The sequence below is a fragment of the Equus caballus genome, chromosome 18 (assembly GCF_041296265.1).
Source record: "Equus caballus isolate H_3958 breed thoroughbred chromosome 18, TB-T2T, whole genome shotgun sequence".
Classification (NCBI taxonomy): domain Eukaryota; kingdom Metazoa; phylum Chordata; class Mammalia; order Perissodactyla; family Equidae; genus Equus; species Equus caballus.
The window spans coordinates 76937860-76955133 of NC_091701.1; the positions used below are offsets into that span (position 1 = coordinate 76937860).

Genomic DNA, 17274 nt, shown 5'->3' on the forward strand with positions numbered 1-17274 from the left:
AATTCATCAGCCCTTCCCAAGGCTGGACTGGCGGGAGGGAGAGAGGTGGTCTAGACTTCTGGACGATAGAAACTAGGACAGGAAGAAGAGCAGCCTCATCATTTTCTCTACGCAGTGATCTGCCATATGATGTTACTTCATTCCTTTGAACTCCTTGAATTCTTAGAATGTGTTTGCTAATTAAAGTAATTGGGTAGAAGACCATAATGAAAGTAGATGGGATGTGTTTGCCTTACGCAGAGTGAGAGAGAGAGGGCAATGACTAAGAGCTTGTCGTTCTTGCACAGCCTCTGACTGTGACATCCGCAGTGACTTCTGCTAGCTTGATTTTCTGTGATGTCAGACCCCTGGTACTTTCTGCTATGAGAAAGAAAATAACAAGTCTGACAGTGAGCTTCCTAGTCTTCATAGAACTCTTTGATCCCTCCTGAATCTTTCCTCTGCTGAGCAGTTAGTGGGGTGGGCTCTGTCTGAGTTCCTGTGAGGTCCCTGCTCCCAGAGGCTCTGGGAGCCTAGCTGGAACATCTCTTCACTTAACTACCCCAGGCCCTTTTAGTTCAGACAGCCTTAAGACGTTCCTTGCTCTTGTTCACACAGTACTGTGTTGGCGGCTCAAAAGAGCATGGAAACCACTGAACAGGCTGTGTTTCTGGGAAAGGAAGAGAACTTGTAACCTTAAATTAGCAATTCCTTTTTCTCCAGACCACCGGCCATTAGTGGTGTCGATAATTTATATTTGGAGATGATGTGTGTTATTAAAAACCATATTAAAGAGAGTTGAAAGCAGTGTGGGCCTTGGAGTGCGTCTGAGACTTGAGGTCTGAAGTTCTGTTTCCAGCCTCAGAACTATCAGTTACAGTCCGTGTGGGCTGAGCCAGCCGCTAACGTTGGAGGGGCCTTTGTTTTCCTACTTGTAAGGCTAAGAATAATAATACTTGATTTCACAAGTCTGTTGGTGAGGATCAGTTGTGATAACCTGGCATGTGAAGTCCTCTTTAAAACTGTGAAGCACTCTACAAATGCAAGGGTTTATAATAATGTCGTCGTTGTACTCGATCATCTTCCCCTCTCCAACCACCAGATGATGTCAGTAATGTTCTTAAAACTTGTTGGGAGGCCCTGGCGGAGTTTCAGTGACTAGGCGAGGCACTCCGCCTGCTGTTTCCTTGCTCTTGTGAGTGCAGGCAGTTCTTCAGGGTCTCTGGGCGAGAGGCCGGGCCGTGGGAGGGGAAGGGCTAGATTTGTTGGTTCAGCTGTTCAGTGGGCTTTGTTGTGGGTCGACACATGCCCAGTGTTTGGTAACTGCTAGAGTAAAATCAACGAAGACCCTTCCATCCTCGGGAATCTGAGAGTCTAACTGGGGAAACGACCTCCTACGCAGTGATGACAATGGCAAGGTAATAATGCTAACCATGGGGTGTCCCGGGAGCCCCAGAGAAGCATGATGGTAGCTCCAGCTGGAGCAGAGGTGACTGAGTCAGGAGGGGCCTTCTAGACCAAGACATCTAGGGTCACAGTCCCCAGGATCTGGAGATCTTTTGCCCTTTGAGTTCGGGAGTGGGCCAGGACATCCTGGGTATTACTTGGCTTTAGAATCTTGCAACTCAAAGTATGGTCCCTGGATCAGCAGCCTCAGCACCACCTGGGAGTTTGTTAAACAGAAAGGGCAAGATCACCTTGGATTCTATTTCTGTCTTTCATCTTAGTCATTTAGGTCCTTCACTTATTGATCATCACTTCTGGGCAAGCTAGGGGATTCTTTAGGGAAGTTTTTATTCTCTGAGTTGTTTTCAGAGCAGCTAGATGGAAGGAGAGGTACCATCTCCTGGTGAAAACTGGGGACAGGGTAAATTTCCTTCTTGAGTTCCCTTGAGACCTCTTCCTGGGGTGATCTAGGCTTTCAGTTTTATGGGGGCTACATTCCAATGAGGGCAAGAACTAGTCTTTTCACGAGTTATTGGTGTAGAGAAAGTGTAGGCTCTTGGTATTCTCATAGCACTGGAATCTGAATTTACTAAAGAAACTTCTCTGGTTTACAGGGTGCTGATGACGGAGATTGGGGAGGATTTGGATAAATCTGATGTGTCCTCATTAATTTTCCTCATGAGGGATTATATGGGCCGAAGCAAGATAGCCAAGGACAAGGTGAGTTTTCTTTTTCTTGGTTCATGTTCCCAAGAGCCTGTGAGAAGCTGGTGGATGCTCTCCACGGGGTGCAGAGACGGAAGTGGGCAACTGGGGCAGGAGGCCAACGCTGGGGTGAAGGTGGAAAGTGAGAAGAGGATGGGTTTTTTCATAGTAACATTGATGGGAAGAGAATTGGTTTATGAATTGAGAGGAAATAGGGTGATGTCTTCTGATGTGGCCTTGAATGTTTCTTTCATCCTTGTATTTTATCTTTTATTTGTGTAAACTTCATAGGCTTGCGTTATCCATCAGTTTCTCTCCCTGGGTTGACAGATCATTTGGGGGCATCAGGAAGTCCCATCTGCTTATGCTGAGTAGAAACAGGTGGGACATGCTAGTCCTCTCTCACCCTGCTCCACCTGCATCTCTCTCCTCAGCCAGCTCCAGGTCACTGTGGAGTCATTAGACTGCATGTGGAGATGGGGTCGCGGAAGGTCCTTGTGACTAATATATCTACGGAATGGGAAAAGAAGAGATTTGGGGTTGAGAACTAGGTAGGGGTGAAGATCTCTGGGATGTTGTGATTGCTGGAAAAATATTTAAATTCCACCTGGCTCTATATGGTCCTGCTGCATTAAGGACAAGCCAAGGAGAGCTCAGGTCATGTACTATGACAATATATCCTTGAAGGACCTGCCTCTGAGGACTCTGAATCATTGCCTTAGAATTTCTCCATGTTTCTTAATGATTGTAGTTTCTGAAATCTGGGAATATAGGGTGACTGTATGCTCCCACCCTCAAATGAAAAATGGGAAGGAAAATGAAAAAATAGAACTCCTTGTTTGGTGTCCCCTAATCAACTTATCTCCCAATCATTTATATGGATTTAATTATGATTGTTATTTTTAAAAATAAAGAGAGCACTTCAGTAAATATGTTAAACAGAAGGGAAATAAAACCGAAAGCAGTGCCTGTTTCTGAAATATAGTTCTTTCACAATCTCTGTGGTCTGGGGTAAATGAGTAGCAAAATGCCCAAACCTTGTGATTTTGCCACCTTATACCCCCTGAGTCAGAAGGAGTTGGAATGTCCAGTATTGATTAAAATGTATTAGGAACTTCAAAACTGTATCATTGGGATTTTTCTAATAAAAACTTCCCCAGCTACCTTCTCTCTTCCTTTTACAGGAAACCCCCAGAGTTTCTCAGTATAACTCTAACCTGGCTTTCTGGAAGAGAACACACTTGGGAGGGTTTCGTTTTTAGCCCTGCTCTCTCTCAGTACTCCTCGATGACACTGAATGGCCCTTGTGTCTATCCCGAACCTAGGTAGAGGTTGGCCTCCAAAAGACTTAGCACCACCTCTTTGCTGAGTGAAATCCAGGAGTGTAATTTGCTCTTGGCCTTGGAGGGAGTATAAACAGTCTGGTTTAAGGTCATGGAAGGTCATAGAAGGGGTTCTTGTTGTCACATTTTCTTGCTGTTGTAAATCACATGGCCTGAGGTTTGCATTTGGGGCTTAATAATCAGCTCTACTAACATTTGTTTCTTGTTGGTGGCTCTCTTAGAGTTTCTTGGATCTTGTGATTGAATTGGAGAAACTAAATCTGCTTGCTCCAGATCAGTTGGATTTATTAGAAAAATGCCTAAAGAACATCCACAGAATAGACCTGAAGACAAAAATCCAGAAATACAGGCAGTCTGGTAAGCAGAATTTTGGCCTCTCAGTGGCCAAGAGAAAGTACCCTGGGCATAGTAGGTTTGGTTGGTAAAGATTCACTTTATGGACGGGCAGATGGAACCGAACCTGAATGTCCACAGCCCCCACTAGCCTGTAGCTGGAGATCGTTTCCTTTTATAAACTTCATATCCCAGATCTGCAGACTTCATCACCCTACGCCCGTGACCAGGGAGTCTCAGCTCTCATCAAAATGCCACCAGCAGTTCTTACCATTCCGGTCTTCAGGAAAGTCTGCAGCCCCATTTTCTGCACAGGCCGGTGGCGCTGTGGACGTTCAGGGCCTTTGAGTGTCTGCTGAGCCCTGCTGCCTTGCTCCAGTGTTGGGCCTGACCACCGTCCAACCCTGGGTGGTATCCTGTCCCTGGGATCCCATAGCTGCCCTGCATGTGTCCTGAGTTTCACAAAACCTCCTCATGGAATGGGCGCCTTTTCTGCTGATAACCCCCCTGCCGCCGTCCTTAAAGGGGACCAGACCCCCATTGGCCTTCTCTCTCACGCCACCCTCCCCCATTGTCTTTTAGACTCAGCCTCAGCGTGAGCTCTGCTAGCAGTCCATTGCCACCATACAGTCACAGCCTGAGGGGCGTAACGATACCCAGTGGTCTACAGACAACCCCCCTTCCCTCCTAAATGACTGATAAAAGATCAAGAGCAAGACTAGCATTTTTAGTCCGTTCTTAATGACGTTGGTGGAAGAGTCATCTGATATTCTGAATTCAGTGAGGTGACTGGAAAGTCTAGGGTATTTTGAAAGATGATCATTGACTGTGGATTGAGCCGTTGTTGAGGATTCTCTTGATAATGATTGTAAATCTTAACTCGGTACCTCTCTTCCAGCTATAGCTCCAGGAACGGGAACAAGTTATGTAAATGCTCTCCAGGCATCTCTTCCAAACTTAAGTCTTAAGGATCCTTCATATAACTTAAGGGTGAGTCTGGAGCAAATGTGTGGAATCCCGGCATGAAACAGTTTCAGAACTTTGATAAAAATATACAGATTCTCACAGCATGTACTTTATTCAATATCTGAAAAAAAATTGTGACAGAAATGTGATTTGTTTAAAAATATGTATAATTTCTTGTGATTACAAAGCTACTATGTGTTTGTTGACATAATTTGGAAAATACAGGGAAATATAAAGGAAGGAAAATAAATCACGTTTATCCTACTACCTAAAGACAGCCATTGGTGCTATCTTGGTTTATTCCCTCCCAGTCTTTTGCCTATGTGTGTTTGTTTGTGTCCCTACATATTCAGTTGAACATTTTTTTCGTTGTTCATTTGTTCCTTTGAAAATTTAGCTTTTTAAATAAAAATATGTAGGATGTGCCCATGGATAAAAAATTCAAAATGTACTGAAATAATTTTTAAAGTATATTTCCTCCAGTTCCTTTCCCCAGAGGCAGCTGTTGTTAACCATTTTTTTCCCCAACCATCCAGAGATAGCACATGTACATATCATATTTCATTTTTATCTTTTGTACGAATGATAGCATGCTAGCACTGTTGTCCTGATGGGAGGATTCTTGAGAATTGTTCCATATGAATCACGTGGGACTGCCTCTGTTTAACCATTGTTTTTAATGGTTGAACGTGGTCCCATTTTCTAGATATATACAATATAATACAACGTATTTAGCACTTGTGTATATACATATAGATTGTTTCAAATCTTTTGTTACTACAAATCATGCTTCAAAATAAATATCCTTGTATTTACTTCTCTGTGCATTTGCTTTTTATTGAGCTTATTCTAGCAATTTCAGCAAGAGGTTTTTGTTATTGAGTGATGTTATTGAGTGATTGATTGGTGAACATAAATATCACATAGTCATTTCTGATTGTTGTGTTAGTAGATGGTGCCAAGGTATCATCAGAATTGTTCTTTTGGTTAATTTTTATCTTGAGAAGTTAATCTTAGTATGGTCTCATCCTCATCCCCATAAAAAAATATGTGGCATTTGTAGTGAGGACTTAGACCAGAGTGTAATTTCATGGTTAAATTATAAACACTTTCATATAAGTACATGATGAAAACATTAACTACTCCTGTAATATAAATAGTTTCATGGAGAATATGAGCTGTAAGGATACCATTGAGAGAGAGAACTTCAGAGCTAAAATGGATATTAAGGGTTGTACTGTCCAACCCCCTCACTGAACAAATAAGGAAAGTTAGGCCTGGAGAGTATTAGGTGATTACCCACCTCTGACTACTGCCAGAACTGGGCCCTGTCCGTGCTCCTTTCTCTACACCATGGTGTGTTTAATAAACTACATACTAGTCATGTCATAGATATATCGGTCATTTTTTCAAGAATCAAGTATACTTTCTGTTGTCCTTCTGAATCTCTGTGATACCAAATCATGAGACAAAACTGATTTAGAATTCAGATCCAGATTTTCTGAGCTTTCTCTGCTATTGTCTATCTAACATAAATGACGTTGTCATTCTTAGTTAAAAGCCTGCCATATTTTACTACTGTCTTTCTATTTTGTTAATAGTTTTCATGCAATAGTAATACAAATAATAATTGTATTCACTGTCTATGTAGCCTATTGGGAACCCACGTGCTCTGTGTATAAATTTCTCCTTAAATTTGCTGTGTTCCTCTGTAAACCTGATCATTCATTCCTTTAGTACACAGGCACTGTGGTATATGAATTTAGTGAATTTCTCAGAAGATTTAGGAGCTGAATACCTGGATGTTACATACCAGGCTGCAAAAGTACTTTAAAAATTACAGTGGCATTGAATGACACATGATATTAACATAAAATGAAAAAGTTGTATGACTACAATATAATCCTTTTTGAATCTAGCTTTGATTTGATGTTATATATCTTTTAATAGTTTGTAAAAATGAATGCACACCCATGTGGGGTTCCAAATCTATTTAATACCATCAGCCTCTGGCTAAGTCACTGTTTATTAATAATAAAAGCAACTTATATGTTTTTCTTTAATTTAGACACTCAGCCTTAGCTACAGACACAGCTTAATGAATAGTGTACTTCTCTCTTTTGGCTAGGATAGCTTCAGAGGAGAACTGTCATTTGAAAGCTGAGCGTATCAGATGGTTGACAGTGTGTGGTATGTGTACCTTACACAGGACCTGTCTTCTGAGAAGGGTTGGTTCAATCTTTCATTCTCTGATTAATCCCACTCTAGCCCTCAGAGGTGGTAGCCGATCGTCCAGAACCAAGCCCACTTGTGGCTTGTGTCTAGTTAGACAATTACAGGGAAACAGTAACTGGATGTTCAGTAAGCACTTCCATGTGCTGGGCACTGTATGAGTGCTTTGTGGACATTTAATCTTTACCAAAAATTTTGAAGGTAGGTACTATTGTTACCCTCATTTTGAAGATAAAGAAATTGACATATAGAGGTTAAATAACTTGCTGAAGCTTAATAGCTAGTAAGTGGCACAGTTGGGATGCACAGCCAGGTGTGCGGCTAGCACGCTCACTCGGCCGCAGCGCACGTGCCTCTGTGTTGGAGGACCAGGTTGCATGTCACTCGCGTGTTCCCTCAGCTTGTTCTAACTCGGAGCCATGACAGCAGCTCTCCTGTAGCATACCGTCTGATTTTGTAGAGCTGTTCTGAAACGTTCTCACCTGCTAGTTTAACATGTTTACATGCTCATCGTATTGTTTTTTAAAAAGAAGAGTTGCCTTGTTCTTTGGCTGCAGAGTATGGGATTTATGGAGTTAATGGCTCTTGCTATTCTTTAGATAATTGAACTGTGAATGTGATATTTTTGTTTTTTCCTGGGTAAGAATTCTGTTGAGATATTTAAAGAGGTGTGATATGATGTGCCTCCGAAAAACTCACAGGAGTGTGACCTTATTCTTTATATTTGAAGCTCCAGAATGGGAGAAGTAAGGAACAGAGACTCATTGTGGAACAACTTGACACTCAAAGTAAGACCAACTTTTCTTTATATTCGTTCTTTATAGATGCTTGATAATTCAAGTATGAAATATTGCATTTTTAGAGTTGGCCGTTTCCTTTATCTACATATTCTAATTAAGCTCTCAAAATATAAAGCAATTAAACTCCTTAAAATGTGTTCATTGGCTTTTCTGGTTGTCTATTGAATTAGCTTATTTGAATGTAAACACCTCTTACTCTGTCAGCTTCATCACCTTGGCTGTATTTTTTAAGAGATGTGACATTTATATCTGAAGTGGAATTATAACCAGGCCAAGTTGAACATTAATCTAGCCATGAAAATGAGCCACATGAAGCCAAATATCCAGCAGCTGGATGAAGAAAGGTTATGCAGTCTTGTTTTCTAGCTCGTTTAATGAATCTAGATACGCTACAGATGAGGTTCTCCCTCCCCTAAAAAGAAAGAAAAAAAGTATAATAAAAAACCAGTAATTTCAACCCATACGCTGTCTCTCATCTCTTTTAAAACATCGGCACTTGATCTCATCGTTTTTAAGAGTGTATTTCTTTTGCTTGTCTTGAGTCCTCCTTGAAGTGAGGGCTGGGACTCAGTCTCGCTCTGCGGTGGGGATGGCTGTGCTCCAGACCTGGAGGTGGATAAGGAGGGCTCAGTCTTACCTGAGGAGCTTGGCCTCGTCCCGCGTGCCGTGGGGACTGCGCCTGTTGTGAGTACGGCGGTGGCCTGATGGAAGCCGCCTTTGTGTGGCAGGCCCTTTGCCAGAATCTTCTGACTCAGCCCACGTGCCGTCCGCGTGCACCTGGAAACTGAGAAGCATTTTTGCCCAAATTAGCGAGGTGGCATAGCTCATGCCTCCTGTTCTCTGCCTAAAATTCCACTGTCCAGCAAAAGCTCTTGAGAAGCGAATTAATTCCTGTAGTGACAGCATGTTTCTTAAGACACTGGTGAGGTGGTAAGAATTAGCATTCTGAAAGCTGTTTAAAGGGAAAAATAGGAAACCTGGTAGACGTGGATAGGAATTTAAAACAATCGGTGTGCTTTCTGCCACGCTCTGTGATGGCAGGTTTATCCTTGACTGTAGTTACACAGGTGAGGTGAAGAGGCTCCCGACCCCCTGGTGATCCTTAGGAGAGCTGGGTACCTGCTTTTGCCCGGACATGGTTTATTTGCTGATAAAAGAAAAAAGCATTCTGATAACTTGGCCTTAACCTGATAGAAATTTAAAATAATCAAACCAAGTTTCCATATTAATTGGGACTTCCAAATAGATTTCAGCTGAATGACGGTGATGGCGGTGATGATGGTTACTACAATTTACTAAGCTCTACGTGCATTAAACTGAGATAGGCATGTTATGTAGATTACTTTGTATGCGTGTTTACTCTGCCAATCCATGACTGCTAAAATACAAAAGATAAAGTGAATATCCTCTTAATTCCGAGTAGCAGACACAGCCACTGCTAAGGTTTGATTTATATACCTCTAGACTCTTACTTTTTAGCGTATACATGTGTAAGTGTATGTGCACAAATACGTATTTTTAAGTACGTTGGATCCATATTACACATTTTATTCAGTAATCCGTTTTTCACTTAATATATCCTGCATATCTTTTCACGTCAAATACGTAAAGATCTCTCTGATCCTTTTAACATTGCATAATATTCCATTATCCTTACTGTAATTTATTTAGCCAGTTTACGTTGGTAGACTCCTAGGTTCTTTCTAGTTTGGGGCCGTTATAAACCATCATTCATAGTTGACATCTTTGCACACTTGCTCCATTATTTCCTTAGGATAAACTTCTAGAAGCAGAATATTGGTTTAAAGGGTATTGCTAGTTCTCCTTTAAAAAGACTGTTTCGACTTATATGGCATTAGCCTTTGAAAGTGCTCATTTACCCCACACCTTGCCACTACTGGCATTTTCTTTCCCTGTCTTTAGACATTATTTCTCATTTTTGCAGCAGTCATAAAGTAGATATTGGTATGTTCATCCTAGAGATTAATAAAAGAAAACCCTGAGACTTTAGGAAGAAATTTGCCAAGATCACAGAGTGTGTCAGCAATGGTGCTAGGGCTTGAGCCAGCCCTTTATGGCTTTAGAACTGGTGGTTTCTCCACCTCTCAGGGCCAATAAAGTCATTTTTATCTAACAAAATTTGCTTTCGGCTCATCTATATTTGCTGAGCTCTCTGTCCCCTATCTTGCTGTTGACATTTTATTTTATGATCTCCCAGTATCCCTGGACTAAGAAGACGTGGCCATCTGTCTGTCAGTGGGGAACCCACGCTTTCTCTTTCCCTTTCTCTCCTCTGCGGGCTGTCAGGCTGTCTCCTTTAGGCCTTGTCCAGTTTCAGCACGTGCAGGAAAGCTGTTGATATTGTTCGGTGGTGAGGTTGTGAGCTTCTCCTATCAGGCTAAAGGCTCACCTAGTCCTCACCTGGAGAAGGACAAGGGAGAGCCTTCTTTCACTTGCCCTTTAAGCGGTTTTTCTGCATAACCCCTGCTTAGCATGGGGACTTGTGTTTTCTTATCAGTTGGGATTTTCAGTGTGAGGTTGGAACCTTGGGGCTGAATATAGCTGAGGAAAGAAGAGTCAGTAGGGGGAAGACGTGAACAGTTGTGATATAAACTCAGCCAGCATAGAGGTGGGCCTAGTTCTCTTTCAGCTTTGTAAATAATTTCTCTTTCATCCCACAGAACCAGTGAAGACATCTGTTCAGGAATCAGGAGCATTTTTGCCTCAGGTACAAAATCAATGAGCTGATTTGTTCTTGTGTTGTATGCACAGTATCTGTGGAGAACACTGACTTCGTTGAGAATATCTGTCCATTACGAATTGTTTGTGACAGCAGGATGCTGAGCGCACTGTTCCCTGAGAACCCTTCTCGAGGGGAACCTGGTTAAAGTGCGTTGCATTAGTGAACGCGGAATGATTCCAAAGTGGCACTTTTCTTCTCAGCTGATAAGAAAAAATTATTTTTATCCTGCAAAGCTAAGACACGTATAAAGAGACTGCAGTTTTCATTAAAATTAAATAAAAACTGAAGTAGTTTGTTTGTCTTAAGCGCATTATCCGAAGAGAGGACAAATTTGATATTAATGGGAAATGTCAGCTGTGATGACTTCAGACAGTTTGTTTGATTCACTGACCTACCAAAGTGATGTTTAAGGAAATCCGAAAGAAAAGGTGGAAGATAAGTGGGACCTTGTGGTGTCAGCAGTGTCCAGGGTCTTTAACAATCCCTCCTTTCCTTCCCAGCACATACCAGAACAGAGATACAAGATGCAGAGCAAGCCTCTAGGAATCTGCCTGATAATTGACTGCATCGGCAATGACACGGGTAGGTGTGGAAGCCGCAGGTTGACTGATGCCCCTGCAATGAGATCACGACACAGGCAAGCTGTCTTCATCAGAGTGACCAATACTAGCTGCTGTGACCGACCACTGCCCACACCTGTAGTTTCACACACAAAGGGTAGTTTCCCACTCACGTCACAGTCTAGTGTGGGTTGGTCTTGGGGGCGCTTTGTGCCATGTGGCTTTGTCATCTGAGGCCTGGAGTTTTCCCCTAGAGCCTCTGTATCTGGCTGGTGGGTGAAGGAAGTGCATGGAAGATCTCAAGAGATTTTAGAGGCCAGTTGTGGAAGTGATACATCATCACCACCCACATTCCATTGGTCAGATCTCACTTGTGTGGCCCCACCTAACTGCAGTGGACAGGGAACTTAGTCTGGCTGTGTGTCAGGAGGAAAAGGAAAGGGGACTCAGGGAACACACAGCATTGTCTCTGGCACCGAGGCATAATTTGTGGAAGTTGAGGAGCTTTAGTCTTGCCTTTCTGTGCTGGATGCTGTGGCAGGGAGGGGTCCTGGGATCCACAGGCCTTAAAATGGAAGGCTTTCTGGCTTCAGTGTTATCAGATCCCCACCATTTCCCCTGGATAAACTTTGGAAGCTTTTCCGGGGAATATTAAAAATATAAATGTGTACTCACTCAGAGGCAACGTGTCCCTTAGTTCTGCCACCCTGTACTTTGGCTGTGGGCCTGGGTACCTGTGTGTCACCGTTGTCTGGATCTGAATCAATTCTTTTGCTCAATTGTTGTTGGATGTCTGACTCAAACTGAGTCAGTCACTGGTGATGCATCAAAACGGAATGAGAAGAATCTAGATAAGTGGAGTAACATTATGTTCAATTATTTATCTCTTCTTTGAAAGGATTGATTATATTTCCACTGTTTTCCAGCTTCTCAGTGTTCTCTTAGAATGAGCCGGAACATCTTTTAGGCTCACTTAAAATGTTACCATGGTGAGTTTTATGAGAAGAAGATGTGAGAGAAGGTCAAGTTAGCAAATGCTAGACTGTATTTCCCAGGATTTCAGCTATGATCTCACCTTCTCATGTCCTATTTTTGGTTAATTGTGAGAGCTGCTATCTCCTCAGCTATAGATGTGTTCTTTCTTTTTTTAGCCATTAGTACCTATATGAAAATGAGGAAATGTTTTCTCAGTGAGTAACTTCCTGCTTTAAAATAGATTGTACAATTGTCCTCTACTTCCGGTTGCAGTCAGTTCTGCTTCATTCACCAGCAGACAGTTCCCAGCTGCCTTTGGTGCAGGGTGTATGTCTGTTGTATGGAGAGAATTGTAAAGTTAAAGCCTTGACCTGCCGTGAATTTGTGGCTAAAGCCCAGGATCTGTGTTGCTTCCCTCGCCAAGTCGTGGGCCTCATGGGCAGGGCGGGAGTGCATGTTTGTATTTTTCTGCATTAAAGGAGCATGGTGAGAGTTGGGCCCTGGAATATGACTGCGTGTGTTTGGATCATGGTCCTGCTATGTCCTAGCTTGTAGCCGTGGGCAGTTTTCCTAGCCTCTCTATGGCTCAGTTTCTCTTCTGTAAAATTGGTAAATAACAGGATGTACCTTGTAGGAAGGGTGGGAGGAGTGAGGGAGTTTGTACCTGTGAAGGGCTTAGAGCAGTGCCTGGCACACCATAAGCACATAGAAATGCCAGCTAACATCATTTTCCCACTTTGTTTAATTTTAGTTGCAGACCACTAAGCTAGAACTTGCCATGACTTTGTGCTTGGCCTGTGGAGTCTGATCCCAGACGGGTGACGGACGAGAGAACTGGGGGCCTGTGGCCTGTGCTGGGCTCAGGAGACATGGGCAGCTCCCTACAGGCTGGGAGTAACTGGAACGGAGGGGCTAACCCCAGAGAGGGGGTAAGTTCCAGGGAAATACCCAGGTGGAAAGCTGGACAGGCCACTCCTACCAGTCGTCATTATGAATGGGTTTGGTGGAGAAAGAGGATTGAGTACAAAAGTCAGGGCGAGGGAGGGCAGGGAGTGGCAAGACCTGACCAGAGAAAGATCGACAGGAGGGTGGAATTGGAAGTGGAGCCTGGGGCCTGAGGTGCGAGCAGGTATTGGCCTGAGGTGTGTTCATACAGCTTCCTTGACTCAAGCCCTCCCGGCCTCTGGGAACAAAGCAAATAACTAGGCTTGAGGCCACTCAGGTGGCCGATTGACAGGTAAGAAGCAGGTCAACACACTTTTACTCCCATCTTGTTGTGATTTTTCTCAGCTCAGGGGTCCTGAATCCATTCATACGCCCAGCTGAGACTCAGGCTGGCAGGAGGGTGTTAATTAAAATGAAGTGGAAGACAGTTGCCTCTTCTCACACTCTCTCCAGGCCCCCAGCTCTTCATTTTCCAACTCCCCTCCTGGCGATTTTTCCCTGGGGACTCCAGGCCTGGACTCCCGCTTTGGTTGACGGGTGGTCTGCGTTCCAGGCAGCACTCTGCATTTCTTGTTTCCACCTTAGCTCCATCACGGGTGATTATGCGGGGTTTCTTCTGACTCTTGCCTAGATAACTCTGTCATTTGCTTCATGCTGAACATTTGGGAGGAGGGCAGGAGTTTGGTGATAAACATTATTGACGACTGAACAGGGCTCTGAAAGAAGCTGACGGTAATATGTTAGGACTAACTTGGGCATGGTAGTGATCAGAGGGTAGAATTTACTCAAATCTACCATGTGCCAGGTAGTTTGCTAATTCCTTTACATGGATTCTCACTTAATCTTCATAAGTAATATTGAAGGATAGGTACTGTTATCCTCATTTTCAGGGTGGGCCGGCAGAGCCAGTGAACTCCTTTCCTAACTTCTCTGGTAACTGATAGAGCAGGGTTTGAAAGCTCTGTTGCTATAATGTAGTTTCCCGGGGAGCTTGCCCGTCTCTTGACAGCGTGTCTTCAGTAGCTGGAGCAGTGCCTGGCACAGAGGAGCTCCATAAATGTTTGTTGGGGGAACGTGTGAGGAATAAGCTCTGTGGTCTCGGGGTTTCTCAGAACATTCTTTTGTATCTATAGAATGTATCAGACTTGTATACCTCTCTTCTCCCGTCCTCAAAAAAATGAGACTTTTATCCAAAGAGTATGCAAGTCCCCCAGACACTTACACATTTACTGTTCCTTTATCCCATAAATGTTTCCTGAACACCTCCATTGTGCGAACACCACGCTCGGCCCTGTGTGAGCAAGTGTGGAGACAACAAGGTGGAGTCTGGTCTCAGAGCCGCATTGTGAACAAAGATAAGCTTATTTTTTGGTGGCTTGTTCGAGTCAGTAACCTCTTCTTGGAGCAGACATAGAAGCTTAAGGATTTGGGGCTAATTATCTCAGATGGGTAGAATTAAAAAATAAGTCTTTGGTATTGTGTCGTCTGTGTCAGAAACCCAGCAAAGCTAGGCCTGTGCTCGGCACTGATTCGCTTGCCCTGAAGTAGCGCTGGACATTTGATCCCGTGAGGAATGGGGAAACGGAAGTCTCACGTCACAGACAGCTCTAGCTGGTTTTGTAGGCTTCTGAATAAAAGATGATGTTTGCAGATTTTGAGAGGAAGTGTTCATTCCTCTCTTTTCTCCCTTGCTCTTTCTGAAAAGTTTGAAGATTTTTCTGTACTCTTAGCCAGGCTAAGACTTGGATTTTTCTAGCAGATGCTGCACATTTCCCTCATAAATCTTGCATAAATAAACTTCTCTTCCAGCAGAGCCACAGAAGTCGTGAAAGCCAGAGCAGAGAGTGGAGACGCTTTGTGGGCCATGCTGCCCCGAGCTCGGCTACTCCTCAGGGTTACTGGCCTCTTTCCCCCTCTTTCCCGTAATGGAATGGGCAGCAACTGAAATCATTAGCATTTTCCTGTACTAACGTTTGTAGGAAAATATCAGCACAGAGTCAGAGTGCCCACTGTGGTCACAGCTCCTGAGCTGTGATGACAAGTAGTGAGTGACATCCAAGGTGGTAGGTGGAGGCCTCGTCAGATGGAGCAGTGGCCACATGCTACCTATCAGCTTCAGTGCTGGGGAAGCAGAACGTCCCCTCCTTGCTCTCCTGGGATCAATGTCTGTTAAAGATGACATCCTCCTGGGGCACAAGACCAGGAAGTCTGTGGAGGGCACCTTTTTTCCTGGGCATTTTTATCCTCTGGGACTCAGCAGCCATTCATTTGGGAACCTAGCATCACTAGTGAAATTTCCTTTAACTCAGGGTCCCCCACAGGCTGTGCTACGTGGCCAACCCTTTTTCACAGAGAGCATAAATCTAGGGTCTAAATAAGAGTGATAGGTCCGCAATCCCTTATTGGAGACCCTTGTATTTCAGAAAGATGACATGGTGCATATGCGGTAATTTATAGAACACTCCGGTGGGGTCTAGAGCAGCACCCCGAAATGAATGGATGTGCACGCTACCTGGGATAGGTAAAGACTATAAATAGCCTCTCATCAGTTCAGGAAAGGCTTTGCCACAAAATGAATTGGGGGAAAGAACTTAAGGTTTTTGGAGCTTCAAGGGCTTTGGAATTGAGGATAAGGAGCTGTGGATATGTGGAAGAGCAAAGTACTCCCAGGCTGCCTCAGATACCCCAGAAGCCTCTCTTGATTGATATGCAGTTCACCTGTTTATTACTGATATTATTTTCTCTTAAGAAGAGCTAGTCCAGCATGCATTACTAGTAATCATTTGTGCTCAAAAAGAAGACATTTAAACAGTAGTTTATAATTTAGCATATATATGGGTTGTCCAGCAAACCCCCCTTAGTTGGTCTGTCTGAACAAATGAAAAGTTGGATTTATACGAGGCCCCGCTGCCCCGCTCCACGCTCACTCATTCTTCTCTCTGTTTTTGCTTCTCATCATCTCCCCACCCGGGGGCCTTTTTTTGCCCTGTGTTTTCGGGCCTGAGCTTAAATTAGACCTTTCTGATAATCTCATCGCCAGGTGTCTCAACTGCGCTCATCTTTCCTTCTCTGACTGGATTTCCTCGGAAACTCCCCTCACCATTAAGATTATCCTGCGGAGCTTGGGGTCCACCCATGTGCTTTATAGTAATTAGAGCTGGGCTTATTAAGGGTGCTCAGTGATTGCGAACAGACCGATGAAGCCTTCCCTCCTTCGTGTTCAGTCCATATGTTTATTTAATGGACCCCCTTTCACAGATAGTGTCAAGATAAATGTACGTTCGTTTTAGATCAAAACAGATTCTAAATGAATGAGGTCAGGACCTTTTATTGCATTTAGTTTGGGGGTTTCATCTTGACAGTCCCCAAACCTGTGGGTAGAGCTGACCCCAGCCCTTCACTATCACCCCTGTCCTAACTGAGGGAGACCCTCCTCGTTTCAGGAGGTTGATTTCTAAAGAACAGTTCAGAGAGAGATGGCAAGTCAGGAGTGGGAGTTTCCAGGGTGGGCAGGAGGAGAAGTGGGACTTTAGCAATTCGTTGAAGTTGCGTTTTCCAAACTCATCACCCAAGTTCTTCTTCCTTTATTTGCGGGAAAGGACAAGGAAGTTTCTGTGACGTATGGGATGCACACTCTGACCGCTCTGAGCCCATTTTAGTTTAGGCTCCAGAGGCCCCCCTCTGGCTTCTGAAATGGTAGGCTCCCTGAGAGACGCACCGCAGGCTCTGTTATTCGTGGTTTGAAATGGCTGGCTTTATTTTATTTAAAATTAATATCTTATATTTGAATAAGCACTCACAGTTTGCAAAGCATCTTTACAGAAATCCCATTCTTTGGATCTCACCGCTGCCTTTTGAAGAATATGGGATAGGCATTAGTATTCACCCCATTTTATAGATGAATAAATTAAGGCGGCTATAACTTGTTCAAAGTCACACTGTCACTGCCCCTGTGACCCTATAAATTAGGTGAGGCTGTATCCAAGTTCTTGCATGTCCAAGAGAGAAAGTTGCAGATGCCAGCTAGCATCAGCCCTCACCATCTGATAGAGGAAGGATGGGTATTAATGGGCAATGTCAGCTGCGATGACTTCAGGCTGCGTCTCTTGAGTGACTGTGTTGCCAGAGGGATATTTAAGGGCTGCTCCATCTTGGTCTGGGGCCCATCCAGATTTGGTGTTCTTCTTGGCATTGGGGGCCTGTATGGTTTTTGGCTTCACCTCCAGCTTTAGCCTTTTTTCTCCTGT

General features: G+C 43.8%; 1 protein-coding gene across 15 annotated transcripts in view; it reads left to right on the top strand.

Moving 5' to 3' along the window:
• The window catches only part of CFLAR (CASP8 and FADD like apoptosis regulator), a 42581-nt gene that overhangs the window by 14107 nt on the left and 11200 nt on the right, over window positions 1-17274 (top strand). For 12 of the 15 annotated variants that reach the window (XR_011428344.1, XR_011428345.1, XR_011428347.1 and 9 more), the window contains exons 3-8: window positions 2040-2145; window positions 3695-3830; window positions 4705-4796; window positions 7735-7792; window positions 10486-10532; window positions 11048-11129. Coding sequence is in view for 10 of the 15 variants with exons in the window: in XM_070241514.1 (XP_070097615.1) it covers window positions 2040-2145; window positions 3695-3830; window positions 4705-4796; window positions 7735-7792; window positions 10486-10532; window positions 11048-11129 (521 nt within the window). In the remaining 5 variants the exon portion in view is untranslated. Of the gene's footprint in view, window positions 1-2039; window positions 2146-3694; window positions 3831-4704; window positions 5588-6900; window positions 7001-7734; window positions 7793-10485; window positions 10533-11047; window positions 11130-17274 lie in introns of those variants that run through there. The other 3 variants (XM_014732320.3, XM_014732321.3, XM_023622348.2) reach the window with 3 other exon arrangements.